Consider the following 18258-nt stretch of genomic DNA (forward strand, 5'->3'; position numbering starts at 1 on the left):
TTTCGTATAGAAAAATAACAGGCCTGTGTTCTAAGTAGAAATGACATGAAGTTTGACTTTTTCCCCTCCATCAGATAACCAAAAACACAAAACAAAACAAAAACAAACTTTTTAATCTTGATGGAATTTAATATGGTATACAATATGAGATGAGGCTTTCATTTGATTTCATCATTTATTAAGTTTTTATATGTACTGTGGTCTACTTAAGATTTATTCCGCGTTTTCATTGACCTATTTTTATGTAAGTGCCACATTAATTTAATAATTACTTTATAATAACAATGCTGATAGAGTATTTTACCACTTTTAAGACTTTTTTTTACTATTGATGGAGATATTTTAGGGTTTGTGGTGGTGTTTATGCATTGTTAAATAGCCTTTTTTTGATGAAAGCATTCCAGATCTAAAGATATCATGCACAGTATTTGGATATTTGGTAGACAATTCTATCACAAATTTTTTCACAAAGGGGAAGAATTAGGAAGAACCTTAGTTACAATTGTAATTACATATGTCTTCATAAGATACTAATGGATTTGCTTTTTTCTCTTTGGTTAGGCAGAAAAGAACCTACCTAATTTGAAAAGTACTTATAACAATGTTGTGCAACTAATTAAGGTATGAATGAACAATAATTTATTTTTTAATTAGATACTGTATTTCTAAGTAACTATATTATGGAAATTGTTTTATAACTAGAATTGTATAATCCTTGAGGATAAAAATGGAATATTATGAATTTTATTCCTTTTTTAGATATATTTAATATTTTTGAGAGAGAGAGAGAGAGAGAGAGAGCGCGCGTGAGTGCGTGCACGTGCGCAGACACTAGCGGGGGAGGGGCAGAGAGCAAGGGAAACACAGAACGGAAAGTAGGCTCCAGGCTCTGAGCTGTCAGCGCAAAGCCCGAAGCCAGGCTCAAACTCATGAACTGCGAGATCAGAAACCAAGTCAAAGTTGAAAGCTTAACCAACTGAGCCATCCAGGTGCCCCATGAATTTTATTCTTATTACCACAAATTATAGTGCCTTATACTGAGCAACAAACAGATATTTATTGACCTGTTGCTAAAATCAGCTTTGTTCTTTAGGTGAATTTTTCCTCTTTGGATATTCATTTACATACTGAAGCACTTCTGAATACAATAAACTATTTTAATAACGTACTCCCACAACTAGAAGAAAAACGAGCCTCTGTGTCTGTTGCGGAGACTGAAGACAAAGGAGAGGTCATTAAAAAAATGTGTACGTTTGAAATTCAGCTTCAAGGTTTTTTACCATGTAGATTAATAAATTTTAGCTTTTTCTTTGTTTTCTTATATATAATATTGGCTCCAGAATTCTGTTGCTTAAATTAGCATCTAGAAAGATTATTATGTACCAGGTAAATTTTAGAAAATAACAGCAAAAGAAAGTATTTACCAGTGAAGAAAATGCGGTTTTTATTTATCATGTCACTCTTTTTAGTCAAATATCATATAGTAGTAGTATTTGAATTAAAATTCATGCATTTAATATCATAATTTTGGATTAGAAATTTAGAACTAAGAAAATTTGAATCCTATCAGACTGTATTTTTTAAGCACCTATTTTTTAAGCAATGAAAAGTTGCAGGTTTGACCATGACAAATACCACCTCATAATCATTGTGTCTCAAATGATTCATGATTTTGCAACTACAATTTTTTTTCGTGTCATCCAGGATGAAACTAAATTGTTAGTCTCATCTAGGAATAGTTTTTGGTTGTGTCTGTTTGATTTGTTTGGCTTTGTTTTCATTAGGTTTGATTGTTTTTTTAGAATTCCTAATTTAGTAGGGAACATCTTAATTTCAATTGAATGGAAAATCAGGTTTTCCTCTAGTATTATTAATTTATCTTATACTTCAATTACTTTATAAGGGTAGTGAGGTAACTACTAAAAGTTTTTCCTTATGTTTTACATTTTTTTTTTTTTTTTTTTTTTTTGCAGCTTTAAAACTACCCAAGAACGAAGATATTATTACCTTGCAGATTTTGGCAGAATTATCTTGTTTACAGATCTTTATTCAAGATCAGAAACGTAACATTTCTGAAATTAAGATTGAAGGTAATAAAATTTCAGGAAAAAAAATGAGAACTATGAAATGAAAGAAAAGCCATTCATTCATCCTTTTATTCCCTTAGGGCTTGATTCTGAGATAATAATGAGGACTTCAGCCACTGAAATAAATGCAAAGCTAAGGAATATAATTGTCTTGGATTCTGATAAAACAGCTTTATACAAAAAGGTATGGACTTGTTTCTCTTAAATAATAGTACATCATTAAATACGAGTGTCCTTTAAGGTTGGTCATAGGTATAAATTAGTTGTCAGCATTTTAGCAATGTGGCTTATTAAGTTGACAGGTTTTGGAGTTAGGCCTAATTGGGTTTGTATTTTAGCTCTGTTCCCTAGTGGTTGTGTGACCTAATCTCAGATTCTTTTTATTTGTAAAATGAGGATTAAGTATCTCATAAAGAAGTTTAATACTCTGAAACATAGTTGGAGACTGGGGAAGGGCAATTAGTAAATGCCTTTTTCAATTTTTTTTTTTTTCTTTTTGCTCTTCTCTTCAAATACTGTGAATCTTGTGATGCATTTCAGATTTCAACAGCAGTGGATATGAAGTCAGACTGAGCAGATGAAATTATTTAAGTTTATTTTCATGGGTGCTTACTATAGTATAGCTGTTCACAATGTTAACAGAGTTCTTTGAACCCTATGGCTAGTGGTTGAAGGGACAGGTGTTAGTACTGGGTGTGAGATGGTAAAGTTCTTGGACCAGATACCATTGTCGAGTTGGACAGGTCATTGTTGAACAGTGGAGCGTATAGGTAGGATGGTGTATTTAAGGGAGTGAAGAGAACATCAAGTAGTAGGGTCAGAAAAGGCTGAGTTACTTCTTGAGTCAGGAAGTCGGAGTCTGGAGTGTGAAAGGAAAATGTGGCAATAACATCAATGAGATACAGTGATGACCTGATTTTTATGTTAAATGAAAATCCTTACTCTTTATATTTCCTTATTATGGCTTGCTAGCGTGAAATAACAAGAGTGCCAGAGCATCAAAGGTGCATGGTCCATAGTAATAAGGAGCAAGAAATCTTCTAGAAGCCATGGTTTAATGTATTACTTTTGCTTTTATTAAAAAAAAAAACAAAAACAAAGTACTAACACATTTAAGATTATTGGTTTTATTTGCCCTGTGTAGAAAGTACAGCTCACATAAATAAAGGCATCTACTGAAAGTCATACAAATAATTAGTAATGAAACTGATAATATAATCCAAGTTATTTACTTTTTTTCTTTTTAATTTTATAACTAATGCATCTGTGAGGTTAAAAATTCAACGTAAGCTACAAACTGAAAAGTTTCTTTCTTTCTTCTTGCCCCACCCCATTTCCCCTTGCTATTCTTTCGCTTTGACTCTAGTGTACAGGATTTTTATTTTACTTCTAATTTTTAAAAAAAATTTTTTAATGTTTATTTTTAAGAGAGAGAGAGAGAGAGCGAGAGCGAGTGTGTGTGAGTGGGGGAGGGGCAGAGAGGGAGACACAGAATCTGAAACAGGCTCCAGGTTCTGAGCTGTTAACAGCCCAATGCGGGGCTTGAACCCATGAACCATGAGATCATGACCTGACCTCAAATCCAGCGCTTAACCATCTTAGCCACCCAGGCGACCCGTACTGTACGTGATTTTTAAATAAACCGCTTTGGTTCAGTAACTCTCCACATGTTTAGGAAGCAGAGGGACAACTATTTGCCTCAGATCAGGGTTTCCTAATTATTGTGCCCTGAGTGGGTTTTGGGTATAATAATGTATTTAGCTTCTTAGCTTTTTGGGCAGTTGGGTAAAGGATACCTGGAGTTCTCAGACTCTTTGAATCTGTCCTGGAGCATCATCCTCTGTTTACCGGAGAACCATTGTATAGATGACCGTTAATTTTGCGTATCATAACTAACGTAGAATCTGAAAGGGATTCTAGCCGATCTGACTTTCTTATGAAATAAGATCTCATTGTAAATTTCTTATGTCTTCTTTATAGAAGAATGTTTCAAAAGTGAATGTTTACAAGAATTATTCCCTTAATTATTAATTATTATTATTATTGCTTATTATGAATGGTAGGTACATAAGTATTTCTAATCGTTGGATTTAGACAGATAGACATGAGTGGATGAGGCACTGATAGAGTAATTTTATCGCCTCAAAAATTGAGAGTGAAGGCTTTTTTTCCTCTTACGTCAGTTTCCTTTGAGAAAAGTACTGTAAGTACAAGCCTAACAGTCTAAATTCTGGGAGCCAGAATGGTTGAAGAATGTTGGGGACCTCTTCAGTTTACAGATTTTTGCTTAAAATCTTTTGCTTAAAATTTTTAGTTTTATTTACCCCTTTTCTGCACCTGGTGTCTTATGCCATATCCTCTCTACTCTAAACTCTGTCTTAAACAAAATTCTTTTCTTCTCTTGGGCTTTAGGGGAATAGTCACAAGGTCACTCAGGTGACTTGTGGAAGATATTCTGTATTTTTATTAATAATATTTGGAATATTATGGTCAGCAAAACATGCAAAGTCTGTTTCCTGGGGTAAATAATAAATAGTAAATAATAGGAAATTATGTTAGGGAGAATAAGTACTTTGAAAACCAATGAAGTAGGATAATATGATAGATTCTAATAACATTTTAGGATTATCAGGAAATCCTGTTCTGAACATCAGAGTGAAATCTGAATCAGTTGTCAATGTGGAAAGAGCGTTCCATGTAGAGGAAGTAGCAACTATAAAAGGTTTGTGGCAGCAAGCTGCTGGGCACATTTGGGAGGTCATAAAGGGCCTCAGTAATCCTTTTATAGAATTCTTCACTGGTTTCCCCCCCCCCCCATTTTTTTTTTCTTTTTGAAGTCAGGTTTACTTTATATTCAGTAAAATTTAGCCTTTTTAGTGCATATAGTTCCTTGATTTTTGTTGAACACCTACAGCTATGTAACTTCCAACATCTTAAGGATAATAGATTATATCTACCACCTCCCAAAGGTTACTCCTGCCCTTTGTAGTTATCCCTTCTCCCCACCCTAGCACCTAGGAGTCACTGTTTTGCCATTTCCAGAATGTTGAATAAACGGAATACTACAGTATATAACCTTTTTATTCTGATTCTGTCTTAGCATATGAGATTCTAATTTTTGTCTTTTCTGATTTTCTCTTCAGCAGTCTAACTAGAGATTTATCCATTCTTTTCAAAGAATCAGCTTTTGGTTCAATTGAGTGTTGTTTATTCAAATTTTTTTTATGTCTTCTTTCTCTTTTTTTTTTTTTTAATGTTCTTCCTTCTCGCTTTGGATTTAATTTCTTCTTTTCCTAGTTTCTTAAGGTAGAAACTTAGGTTACTGATTTGACATTTTTCTAATGCAGGCAGTTAATGCTATACATTTTCTTTTAAGCACTGCTTTAGTTGTATCTTAGAAATTTTGATATGTTTATTTTTATTCAATTCAAAATATTTTCTATTTTGTCCTGCAACTTTCTCCTTTACCCATGGTTTATTTAGAAATGCGTTGTTTAACCTCCAGACGTTTTGATTTCCTTCCCTTCTTTTTGTTGAGCTTCATCATTTTCCATAATTTTATTTTCTGTTTCACCTATTCTGTTCTCTCCTTCCATAATTGATGTCACTGTACCTAGTTTATTTTGCATCTCATTTATAGCATTTCTTTGTTCATCATGACTACTTCTTAGGTCTTGGATCTCTGCAGCAGTAGAGCCTCTGCTGTCTTCTGTGCTTTTTTCAAGCCCAGCTATTAGTCTTAACGACTGTTATTCTAAATTCTTGTTCGGATATATTGTTTATATCTGTTTGGAGCAATTCTCTGGCTGACGTTTCTTCCTGGATCTCCTTTTGAGGAAAATTCTTCCGTGTCATCATTTTGGCTAGGTTTCTGTCTTTTATGTGTTTTAATAGCTTGTTATGTGTCCTGCACCTGCAAGTAGTACTACATTAAAAAGGTGTCGTGCACTGTCCAGGGCCTGGCCCTTCAGAAGTGCTTTTGGAGTGTGGAGCGTGCGCTCTGTGATTGCGTTTTGGCTGCTCCATCCCACTGGTCAGTCCACTGCAGAGCTCCTCCTTGCTTGTATCTGTGGAGTGTTGGGACCTTCCACCAGGTGTGCTTTGAATTGTTTGCTGGAGTAACCCTGGAAAAAAGGAAAGGAAGGGGGAGTCTGATCACATATAAAGAGAAAAATGAAAGGGGTGGAAAAAAAAAAGACTTAAGCGGAGAATCAAAAAAACTGTAAGGCTTAATTCAAGGAGAGAGAAAGGAAAATAAAGAAGGAGATCTAGAAAAGGTATAAAGAGAAAAGAGTAAAAATGCCTGATTAGACAAAAAATTATATATATATAAAAAATAAGAATTGACCAAAAACCAACTCAAACTATGTACCTGATTCCAAAAGGAAAAGAGAAGAGAAAAGGAAAAAGGAAAAGAAAAACAAACAGACAAAACCACAAAACAATTGTCTGTTGGTGCTTGAGACCCATGGCTGTGCTGGTCTGGAAGAGAGGCCCTCTGCTTTGGTCAGTGTCCGTTCTGCTTAGGTAGATGTGCAGTTGCCGGGCACGGAGGGGGAGGGTTTGGTGTAGGCGGGTCCCACCTCCACTGGGGGCCCCGGTGCTGCTCCCTGAAGCCCTATCTTGTTGGTGATGGGGGAAAAATGGCGACACCCCAATCTCTCCTCCCCAGACAGGGGTCTCAAGCCACACCGCTCAGGCAGCCCTCAAGTAGTGGCGCCAGAGGTGGGCTTGCCCTGCTCCACAGTCTCCAGTGCCAGAGGCGCTCAGCTGGGATTCAAAACCCAATGTCTTAGAGGGCCCTGCACCCTACGGACCCTGTTCTGGTGTAGCCCCACTCCGCCCTGCTGATAGAAGGCCTCTGGCTGGCGCCTACAGGGTCTTTTGTCCTTGGGGAGGCAGTAAACTCTTTTCCCACAGTATTGGAGGAAGGGGACTGTCTGTCCCGGTGCGCCCCTGGGATCGCTACCCGGCCCCAGGCCTGGCTCCCTTCGCCTCCCCACCCCCCACCCCCACCCTGGGCACGTGCACGTCGCAGCTTCAGTCTGCAGAAAGTCAAGCACTTTTGAAAACTCTGATCTTCAGCTCCTAAAGCTGTTGCAAAATAGAAACTGGCACTCTCTGTAATTCTTGTCCCTCAGTCCGTGGTCCGGAGAGATTTTTTTTACCTTGTCCATACGACAGTTGCACAGAGAGATTTTTTACCTTGTCAGTACCACAATTCCACAGCCTCTCTGGCTTTCCCTTTTATCTCTCCACAGAGGGGGTTCCCTCCCCTGTATGTCTCCTCTGTTTCCTCTGTCCCAATTCACATACACGCACCCGGAATCCACCAGGCTGTCTCCCTCCACCTGTGGAAATCTTTCTGCCCAGATTTCCTGGGTGTTGCAAGTGATCTGACCTCCATACAGCTGTGTTTAAGGGATGAGGGGAATCCCCGTCCCCCTACTTCTCCATCCTAACTCCCCACCTCTTACCTCCAAATATTTGAGATTCCTTTCAGATCTCTTATTGTTACTCATTTCCAGTTTAAATAGCCCTCTTAAGCCAAAGCTTTTTTAGTTCTTTTAAGCATGTTGGTGTTTGTTTTATGGACCATAAAACATCAACTTTGGTGAATGTTCCAAGTATACTTGAGATTAATGTGTATGTTTGGGTGTTGCTGGGTTGAATGTTCCACAAATGTCAGAGCACTAGGTTGGTTGATAGAATTCTACAAGCTACTGATTTTCTGTTGTTGAAGTTTCAACTGCGGCTTGGTCTGTTTCTCCTTTCGGTTACCTCAGTTTTTGCTTCATTGTTTGAGATCTTCTACATAGAGCTTTTATACTTCCTTGGTGAATTGAACCTTTGTGTTATGTAATATCTCTCTTTAACCCGGTAATTACCATTAATTTGAAGTTTGCTTTGGTAGTAATATAGCCACTCCAGATTTCTATGATTAGTGTTTGCATGGTATATCTTTTTCTATGTCTTAGCTTTTAGTCTATGTCTTTATACTTAAAGTGAGTGTTTTAGAGGCATCATATATCTCAATCTTGCTTTTTTATCCAGCCTGACAATCTCTGACTTCTAAATTGTGTTTAGGCCATTAAAAAATCCAATTATGATATAGTTGGTTTAAAATTTGTTATTGCTTGGGGTGCCTAGGTGGCTCAGTCAGTTGAACGTCTGACTTTTGATTTCAGCTCAGGTCATCATCTCACAGTCATGGGATTGAGCTAACAGCGTTGATCCTGTTTGGACTTCTCTCCCTCTCTTCCCCTCTCTCCTCTGCTCTCTCAAATAATAAACTTTAAAATTTGCTCTCTCTCTAATTGTTTTGTTTTCTGGTTGTTTTATTCTGTTTATTGTATTGTCTCCCCACATTTAACCTGATTTTTGGATTGTTTGTCATTGATTTTACAGTTTCCCTTGGGTTTACGATTCATAATTTCAATCATAGTCTACTTTCCAATAATGTTTTACTGCTTCATGTATAGTATACCTTACAATACTACTATCAACCCCTAATTATTTATTGTCTTTCATGGTATTACTGTAATATGTTTTGATATTGTGTATGCTGAAAATCTATAATACATACGTACTGATTTTGGTTTAGTCAATTTTCTTTAGAGCAGTTTTTTTTTTTTAAGCTCTTTTTATCTTCATTCTAGCCATTTCTGGAATTAATTTCTTCATGTAGCTTCAAGTTTCTTGTTATTTTGTTTCTACTCATTTCTTATAGTGCAAGTTTGCTGGTAATGAATTCTCTCAGCTTTGGGGGACAAGGAGGAATGAGAACTGGAAAAGAACCCACTTTCATTTCATTTTCATTTCCCATTTGAAGTTTTTGCTGGGTATAGAATTCTGTGATGACAGGGTTCCCACCCCCCCACCCCCGCCACCCCATTTCAAACTCTTAAAGATGTAGCTCCAGCATTCTTTCTTAGACATGGTATTGATGAGAAGTCATCAATGTATCTTTGCTCCTTTATATATATTTCTCATTTTTATCTGACTTCTTTCAGGATTTGTGTATGGTGCTTCTAGGAATATGTAAGTGTGTTTTGATTTTGGGGTTTTCTGAGCTTCTTGGATATGTCTACATTATTTTTCATTACCTTTTCAAATAGTTCCTTTCTCTCTCTCTCTCTCTCTCTCTCTCTCTCTCTGTCTTCCCCCTCCTCTCCCTTATTCATCTGCTCCTTGTACTTCCTCCTCTTGGATTCCAAAAATTCTTTCTAGATTCTTGTTAGATATTGTCTCACAACCTTTGAATCATCTGTTCAACTTTTTCCCCTTCTTTTCCCCTGTTTTAGTTTGGATAATTTCTGTTAAGCTATTTTTTTTTTAATGTTTATTTATTTTGAGAGTGTGGGGAAGGGACAGAGAGAGGGAGAGAGAGAAACCCAAGCAGGCTTTGTGCAGAGCCTTACACAGGTCTTGATTTCATGAACTGTGAGATCATGACCCGAGCCCAAATTAAGAGTGGGATACTTTAACTGACTGAGCTGCCCAGGTGCCCCTGTTAAGCTATTTTTATAGCTTAACTGTTGACTGATTTTTATTCTTAGTTCTTTTGAATCTATTTATTAACCCATTGAAGGTATTCTTCATCTCTGTTACTGTTTTTTTTTTTTTAATCTTTAATATTTTCTTAGATTCTCATTTCTTCATCTGTTTCTTTGGTGATATTCATCTGTTCTTGCATATTTTCCACTTTTTCTACTAGAAGCACTTACCATATTAATCATAGGAACTTAAAATTCACTGGGTGAAATTTCCAATATTTGTGTTATGAGCAAACCTGGTTCTCTTGATTTCTATGTCACCTGATGGGTTTTATTTTTCCTTGCTTTTTGCAGTGTATCTTAGTTATTGATTGAGTGTAAGAGATCATGTATGGAACAGTAGATACTGAAGTGAATAGTAGTTATGTCTGATAATGGGTCTTTTTTTCTGCCAGGCAGTTAGCATGGAGGTTGAGTCAATTTAACGGAGGGTTGAATTGGCTTTGAGTGTTCTTGTTTAATATGACTGCCTTCATTATACCCACTGCTTCAGATTCTTTCAGCTATATCTTGTGCTGAGGATGAGGGATTTTGTTTCTGGACTGTTTTATCCTTACATTTTGGGCTGCTTCGTTGGCTTGTAGCCTCAGATTTCTAGTGGTTTTAAGCACAGTTGTGATTTTTATAGGTCATCTAGTTCTTTGTTGTTGTTTTTGCTGCTGCTGCTGCTATTGTTGTTGCCAAGGTTTGGAGTGGACCTCTGTCCAGCATTGTACATTCAGGGCAGAAGCAGAATTCCTGTAGACTTTGTTCAGCCTCATCTTGCGCCTCAGCCTTCAGAGGTCCTTAATATCTTTGGTTCCTGAAGTTTTCTTTGAACCATGTTGGAATTCATTTGCTTGTTGATGGCTCTTCAGCTTTCTACCTTCCAGCATTTAGAAGGGTCAGGAAAGCTATAAACTAAGTTTAGTTGGTGATATGTCCAGCTTACAAAATTTTTTTGACAATTCACGTGCGCTGTTTTCTCCACCATTTTTCGCTAGTGTTGCAGAGCTTGAGATTTTGCTAGTATTGCAGAGCATACTGCTGTATGTAGGGGCGCCTGGGTAGCTTAGTTGGTTAAGCATCGGACTTTGGCTCAGGTCATGATCTCGCAGTTGACAAGTTCGAGCCCCGCATCAGGCTCTTTGCTGACGGCTCAGAGCCTGGAGCCTGCTTCGGATTCTGTGTGTCCCTCTCTCCCTGCCCCTCTCTCACTTGTGCTCTGTCTCTCTATCAAAAATAAATAAGCATTAAAAAAAAGTTTTAAGTAAATAAACTGCTGTATGTAAGTCTTGTTCAGCAGTTGAGATGACCCGTCACAAACAAATTAGGAAGAGAAATATAGGAGGAGACTTTTTGAAGGATCTGGAAAGCCTGTTGACATATTTAAAATAGAAGTAGTTTTCATTAAGTTGTAGAGGTACAGCGTCTTTCATACGTTTTACAGTGACCAAAGAGTATGTTCATTGGGCAACTCTCAGTACCCAAATATACACACTAAATGAGAATGTTCGTATGATCTGATCATTTTTCTTCTGTTTTCCCCACTAAAAAAAATGTTGGGAAGACGTACTATGTTGGTTTCATGGCCCACAAAGGGAGCTGCCACCACCACATTGAAAAATCTTGCAGTGTAGGTTCCAATAGAGGTGTTAGAATTACTGTTTTATTTGTACTTGGCTTGAATACTTGAAAGATTTTCAAAATATGTGTGTATATTTTGTTATTTTGTGCTTTACTTTTGTACTGAAAACACATTTCAAAAGTGGATTTTGATAGTTGGATTTTCTCTCATTAAGGCCGTTTACATCACTGGAAAAGAAGTTTTCAGCTTCAAAATGGTTTCTTTTGTGGATGCAACTGCTGGTTCTGCATACACAGATATGAACGTGGTTGATGTTCAAGTTACTTTAACTGTTGGTTGCATTGAAGTAGTTTTTATCACAAAATTTCTACGTTCTATATTGGTAAGTATACTAATCGATTTTTTAATTTTTTCTTACTATTTGGAAGTTATTTGCTGTGTGTTAGGTGAAGAGCAGTAATTCCTCACTTGATTTTTTTCCCCTGATATTTCAGAATTTTCTGGGTATCTTTTATCAATGCTGAAATTCATAGTGTTTTATTTATATAATATCATTTTCATATGGGAATAGTGCAGTTAATTCAAGCATACGTATTAATGTATTAAATATATGTACGTATACCATACATGGATTTGTTATATGTGTTAATTGAATTCTTCATACATAATCGGTTTAAGTCTTTGTTTTACCTGACTTCCAACTCTAAATAAAAATACTAAATATAAGGATGCCTAAGTGGCTTAGTCAGTTAAGCATCCAACTATTGATTTTGGCTCAGGTCAGGATCTCACAGTTGGTGGGTTTGAGCCCCTTGTTGGGCTCTGTGCTGACAGGGTGGAACCTGCTTGGGATTCTTTTTCTCCCATTCTCTCTCTGCCTCTCTCTCTTTCAAAATAAATTAATTAATTAAAAAAAAAAAACTCTATGATTGAAGTTTGTTTTGGTCTCATGTAAGTAATCATTATGGAAATTATGTTTTCTATTGCGTGTTCTATCTGGGGTGTAAAGGCTTTAGAATGAATCTCTATATGATACCACCGTATGATGTTTGATTTCTTTTTCTGTTTTTCATGGTTATTTTTTTCCTGTTATCATACCTGTCTTTAGGACTTCAGTATTCACTTTTTAAAAAATGTTGTCTTTAAATCTTGGTGTATAAACTACATAATTACCTGATTCTAAATAAATGTTGCTATTTTTGTGATCTTTTTAAAATTTTTTTAAAGTTTACTTATTTTTGAGAATAAGAGTGAGCATGAGTGGGGGAGAGGCAGAGAGAGAGGAGACAGAGAATCCCAGTCGGTCAACCCAGAGCCCTATGAGCTCGAACACACAAATCGTGAGATCATGATCTGAGCCGAAATCAAGAGTGGGATGCACCGAGCCACCCAAGCGCACCTTTTTTTGATAGATATCTATTTGGGAGAGAGAGAGAGAGAGAGAGAGAGAGAGAGAGAGAGAGAGAGAGAATTCAAGTTGGGGAGGGGCAGAGATAAAGAGGGAGACACAGAATCCCAAGCAGCCTCTTGCACTGTCAGCACATAGCCTGACATGGGGCTCAAACCCATGAACCATGAGATCGTGACCTGAGCCAAAGTCAGACATTCAAGTGATTAAGCCACCCAGGCACCCCTGTGATCTTTTTGAGATTAAGTGCAATTTTTCCTGTAGCTTGTAGTGTGTTTTCATACTCAAATAGTAAATATGAACAAGCATTCCTGTTCTAATTTTTTTTTTTCTGATTTATTTTTTAAGTTTGTTTATTTAGTTAGAAAGGACACAAGCAAGGGAGGGACAGAGAGAAAGAGAGAATCCTGAGCAGGCTCTGCACGGTCAGCACAGAACCCAGCACGGGGCTTGGTCTCTCAAGAACCATGAGATCATGACCTAAGCCGAAATCAAGAGTTGGGTGCTTAACTGACCGGGCCACCCAGGAGCCCCTCTAATTTATCTTTATAACTCAGCCTCATTATGTCCCTGAGCCCTGTTGTGATGGCCTTTTAGTCTTAAATTACTGAAAATACGGGTGCCTGGGTGCCTTGGTTGAGTGTCCCACTCTTGGTTTCAGCATCAGGTTATGATCTTGGTTTCCTTAGTTCGAGCCCTGCTTCAATGTCTGCACTGGCAGTGAAGAGCCTGCTTGGGATTCTCTGTCTCCCTTGCTCTCTGCCCCTCCCCTGTGCACCCTGGCTCTGCCTCTCTCAAAATAAGTAAGCTAAAAAAAACCGTTCTGTTTAAAAAAAATTACTGAAAATAAATTGTTTGGAAACAACTACTGAAAACAAATTGTTTGGAAATTAGGTATAATTCTAGATACATTTTATGTCACTGAAATATTTTTTCTAGAGGTCGGAATTCAAAAACTACAGAGTTCTTGACATTTTATTACTTTTCAAGTTACTTTGTAGTTTACAAACTTAAATAAGCTGTCTGTCCTTTGAGGTTGTATAGGAGAATACAGTGTGATTGCTTAGCCATTAGGGAAAGTATGTTAATAAGGGTAATAGGTATCACTGAAACCTTGCAATATCTACATGTTAACTTTTTTCCCGGGACAAAATTTTTGTTGTTTTATTGTGTTTCTGTATCTGTATCTTACTGTTTCTCAGTTTTCAGTGGAGAATATTGAGATTTAGTACAGATAACCAGACTTGGATAAAAGAATGCTTGGTTGTACCGAGAAAAAATTTTTCTCACGGAAGTACGATCATCAATATCAGTATGCATTTAACATTAACAGTCATTAATGGTAACCTTAATAATATAATTCTGTTACCTTTTAGGCTTTTATAGATAATTTTCAAGCGGCTAAACAAGCTTTGGCTGAGGCTACTGTTCAGGCAGCAGGAATGGCGGCCACTGGTGTAAAAGAACTGGCACAGAGGAGTTCTAGAATGTCATTGGATGTTAACATCAAAGCCCCAGTGGTGGTCATCCCACAGTCTCCAGTTTCTGAAAATGTTTTTGTTGCTGATTTTGGACTAATTACAATGACAAATACATTCCATATAATAACAGAGAGCCAGAGCAACCCCCCACCCATTATTGATTTGATAACAATAAGGCTGAGTGAAATGCGACTATACAGGTAAGCTTTTCTTAGGTACATTTGTGGAGAATGCAGTCTTTTTCAGACTTTTTACATGAGAGGTTTTGGTATCCGGAGTCTCCTGTCTATAGGGAGATTTTATTTTATTATAACTATACTAATTTTGAGAATTTCTCTTGCGCAAGTTTTTTGAAAACCTACATAGTATTTGAAAAATGCTCCTTAGGTAACCAGGAAGACTAAACAATTTATCTCTCAGGAATGACTGTTGTCTGATGTTCTGTGTCTTGAAAATCATTTTTAAATGTTTTTGTGTGAGGTTTTTTTTGGTGAAGGGGATGAGTTGTTTCAGGCAGTGTGATAAATTCGGTTTATATTATTTCATGTTGGATGGAAGGAGAAATTTAAGCACCTCGTGTATCCTGGGCACTCTTCTGGGAACAAGACATATTATAATGCGCAATCTTTACAAAGGATGAATAAACAGTTTCTACTTCATTGTCAAGGTAGCTGTTCTTTAATGAAAGTAATGAGCTGATGCACAAAAATGGGATCACACTTAGATTTTAGAAGGGTTGTAGAAAACAGGTCAAAAGGAGACAACACTAGAGGTTGAAAGAGTGGTTTACTAACTACTGGTGTGATTTCCATAAGAATTACATGTGTTGCTGTCTAGGGTAGGGAAGTGAGGTAGTGGAGAACTAGCCAGTTAAGAGAAATTTAAAAAGTAGAATATATAGTAAGAGATTATTGAATGGATGTCAGAGTTTGAGGAGAGAAATTTGACTCCAGATTGCAGGCTTACAAAATTTGTTATTTGGTAATAATGCAGTTCACCGAGATAAGATAGAACAATGCAGAAAAAACAGTTGAGTGGAGACATTGAGTTCTCTAGTGGGTAAAGTAACTTGGAAGTTGCTGTCTGACTTTGGTATAGAGATCTATAGAAAAAGATTGGAAGGCACTTGAACGTATGTGTGTAGATTTTAGGAGAGTGTTTGGACTTCCAGATTTGGGTGTCCTTAGTAATATTTAGCTATCTATTAAAGTCACTGAACAAGTGATATCACATAGTTTGTAGAGTGGGACATACGGGACAGAATCCTGATGAATGCCAATACACAAGGCATATATATTTCTCAAAAGAGACTAAGAAATGGCAGGCAGAGAGATGGGAGGCATTCCAGGAAGATATGTTGAGACAATGTTGAGGACTCTGTTGACATTGTTAACCATGAATTAAGAGTACATGATAGTTTTTTTCATGTAGTACTTGATATTTGGTGTCGGATTCAGGCAAGACTGAATTTTTAACAAGCAGGTGTGACTAAAGTGGGATAGGATTTTTAAATATTGAGAGTCATGTTGATGGATAATGGAGACAGAAGAAATCAAAGATAAGAGGGTACATAAAGAGTAAAAGAATGTAGAGAGAGGTTTATAAACTGGAAATTCATCAATCTTAAAGTCTTCAAAAATAAGCACTGACTAGTTGATACAGGAAAGCAAGAGTAGAAAGTGGTAAGTCTGGATGATGATATTCTTAAAAGGATAGGAGTGAGAATTGAGTATCATTACAAACTAAGGAAAATGACTTCTGTCTTTTAATGCTGAGATGAATAGGATGTTGGAGAAAAATTGGCCCCTATTTAATAGAGCTCCATGGAAAGCCAGGTTTCGGTTACAGTGATACATTTAGTGAAGACATTGGAAAATGTAGATTTGTTTGGCCAAGCCCAGGGAATTCAAAAATCACAGGGAAATATTGAGGTGAGAGACTTTTATTTTAATAATAGGCTATAGATACATAGAGACACTTTAAACTTCAGATGGCTCATTAACTTTTAAACTGTATAAAAGTCTAAATTTACTAAAAGAGAATATCGAAAATCACATCTTGCCTGATTTCAAGAAATGGTACATGTAAATCAGGTGTGAATCTATATTACAAATAGATTATCTGCTTTGAAAAGAGTTTACTAAATATCTTTAGAGCATTAAAAATATTTATTTTTATGTCCAAAAATGAGTTAACTTTTTACTGAAGACATAACATAAAATGGTATTAGGATGAACAGAAAAATATGACCACTCAGAGATAAGTAGTATTAGTAGTTTGGTATGTTTCTTCTAGTTCATTATTTCTGCACATATATGTTAAGTAAAAGAAGAATTATATATTTTGCATCGTAAATACATTTTTTCCCTTAACAGTATGCTATAAATATTTTTCCATATTATTTTGAGTACAAAATTATTTCTAAATATTTCATTTTATTCTGTTAAAAATTAGTTGCCTATTGTTTAAAAGTTAATTTGATTGTGAGTTTTTTTGCTGTTATAAATAACGTTACAATTATTCCTATCATGACATCCTACTCATGTCGTTAGGATAATTCATTTCCTGCAGATGAATTTCTAGAAATAGAATTACTCAGTTATACAGTTACAGGTTTTCCCTGAAATGATTTTCAAGTTCTTGATGTTTGGAAATTCAGTTTGGTTTCAGCTTCATAGAAAAGCACATAAAGACAAATAAGTATTTTATTTTTGTGACAACCTGTGTTGAAATCATTTTGTTGCAAAGCTACTAATTGCAATGTAAAATTTTTACAAAGATACTTATAGTACTTCTATAAGGAAAGTTGTAGACCTTAACCCATGGCCAGAAAGAAATCTTGAATAAATGTGGAGAGAATATTTTCCTAGATCTAATATTACAAAGATGTCAGTTTGTATACATTGATTTTGAGGTGGGGAATGGAGACATCATAACATTAGAGGTACTACTAAAATACTAAAATATATAGGATTGCACTAAATACTTCTAAAATGTATTATAAACTACAATGATGAAAATAAAGAGAATAGAAAGGTAAGCAGCAATTGACCATGTGCACGTATGTGTGTTACAGTCATACATACATATACAGTCAGTCTGCAGTATTCTTAGATACCATATGTGTGAACTTGCCCATTCGCTAAAAGTTATATGTAACCCCAAAATCAATAAACATGACACTTTTGCAGTTATTTCTGCATGTGCATATCCATGAGAAGTGTTGATCTTCCAAAACCTGTGTTCCCAACTAAGGTGTCAGACAAAGAGACACTCTGTCTTCTTATTTCAGCAAATAATTGTATAGCATATGACGTACTGCAATTATCTAAGCCAAGGACTGGGCAATACAGCATAGATTGAGATGAAGTAGTCCCCTTTTTTCAGGAATATTTTATTATTTTTTTTAAATGTTTATTTTTGAGAGAGGGAGAGACAGAGCATGAGTGGGGAAGGGTCAGAGAGAGAGAGGGAGACAGAGGATCCTAAGCAGGCTCCAGGCTCCATGCTGACAGCAGAGAGCCCAATGTGGGGCTCAAATTCATGAACCACAAGATCCCGACCTGCGCCTGAGTCAGATGCTTAACCAACTGAGCCACACAGGGGCGCCATCATGAAGCTTTTATTTCTAACTGAAACTATAGACAAGACAATAAACTATTAAAATACAGTATATAAAACAGAATGTGGGAGCACATAGGAAAAGTATCTATCCTAGATACTGAGTAACACTGATAAGGCAAATATTTTTAAGGAAGTAATCTTTTGACACAGAAATTAATGTTAATTTCTTAGTTTGTCCAGAACAAGAAAGTTAATCAAAAATAGGTACAAAAGTACTGATCCAAGTATTTATTTATACTGAAAAAATAAAAGCAACATAACTTTCAACAATGGAAGGTTGAAGTTATATTATAGTCCTATAACATGCACCTATTAAAATTGCATATAAGGAATTTCCAGAGAAGAAGGCAGAGGGGGAAGATCTGGGTTCACCTTATCTCATGGATACCCTTAGATAATACCCACATCAGTATGAATAACCCAGAAAAAGACCTGAAGACTGGCAGAACAGACTCTCCACAGCTAAATGTAGAAAAGAGGCCACGTCAAAGAGGGTGGAGACAAGGTGGGGAGCCAGACTCAGCCATGAGGCTGT

General features: G+C 36.4%; 1 protein-coding gene across 1 annotated transcript in view; it reads left to right on the top strand.

Annotated features, from left to right (window-relative positions):
* VPS13A (vacuolar protein sorting 13 homolog A) overlaps positions 1-18258 on the top strand; it is a 234969-nt gene that overhangs the window by 112953 nt on the left and 103758 nt on the right. Inside the window, 6 exon segments of the mRNA XM_042913973.1 lie at positions 562-621; positions 1094-1247; positions 1974-2090; positions 2168-2271; positions 11425-11592; positions 13995-14299. Coding sequence (XP_042769907.1) covers positions 562-621; positions 1094-1247; positions 1974-2090; positions 2168-2271; positions 11425-11592; positions 13995-14299 — 908 coding nt within the window.

This window comes from Panthera leo, chromosome D4 (genome assembly GCF_018350215.1).
Source record: "Panthera leo isolate Ple1 chromosome D4, P.leo_Ple1_pat1.1, whole genome shotgun sequence".
Lineage (NCBI taxonomy): Eukaryota > Metazoa > Chordata > Mammalia > Carnivora > Felidae > Panthera > Panthera leo.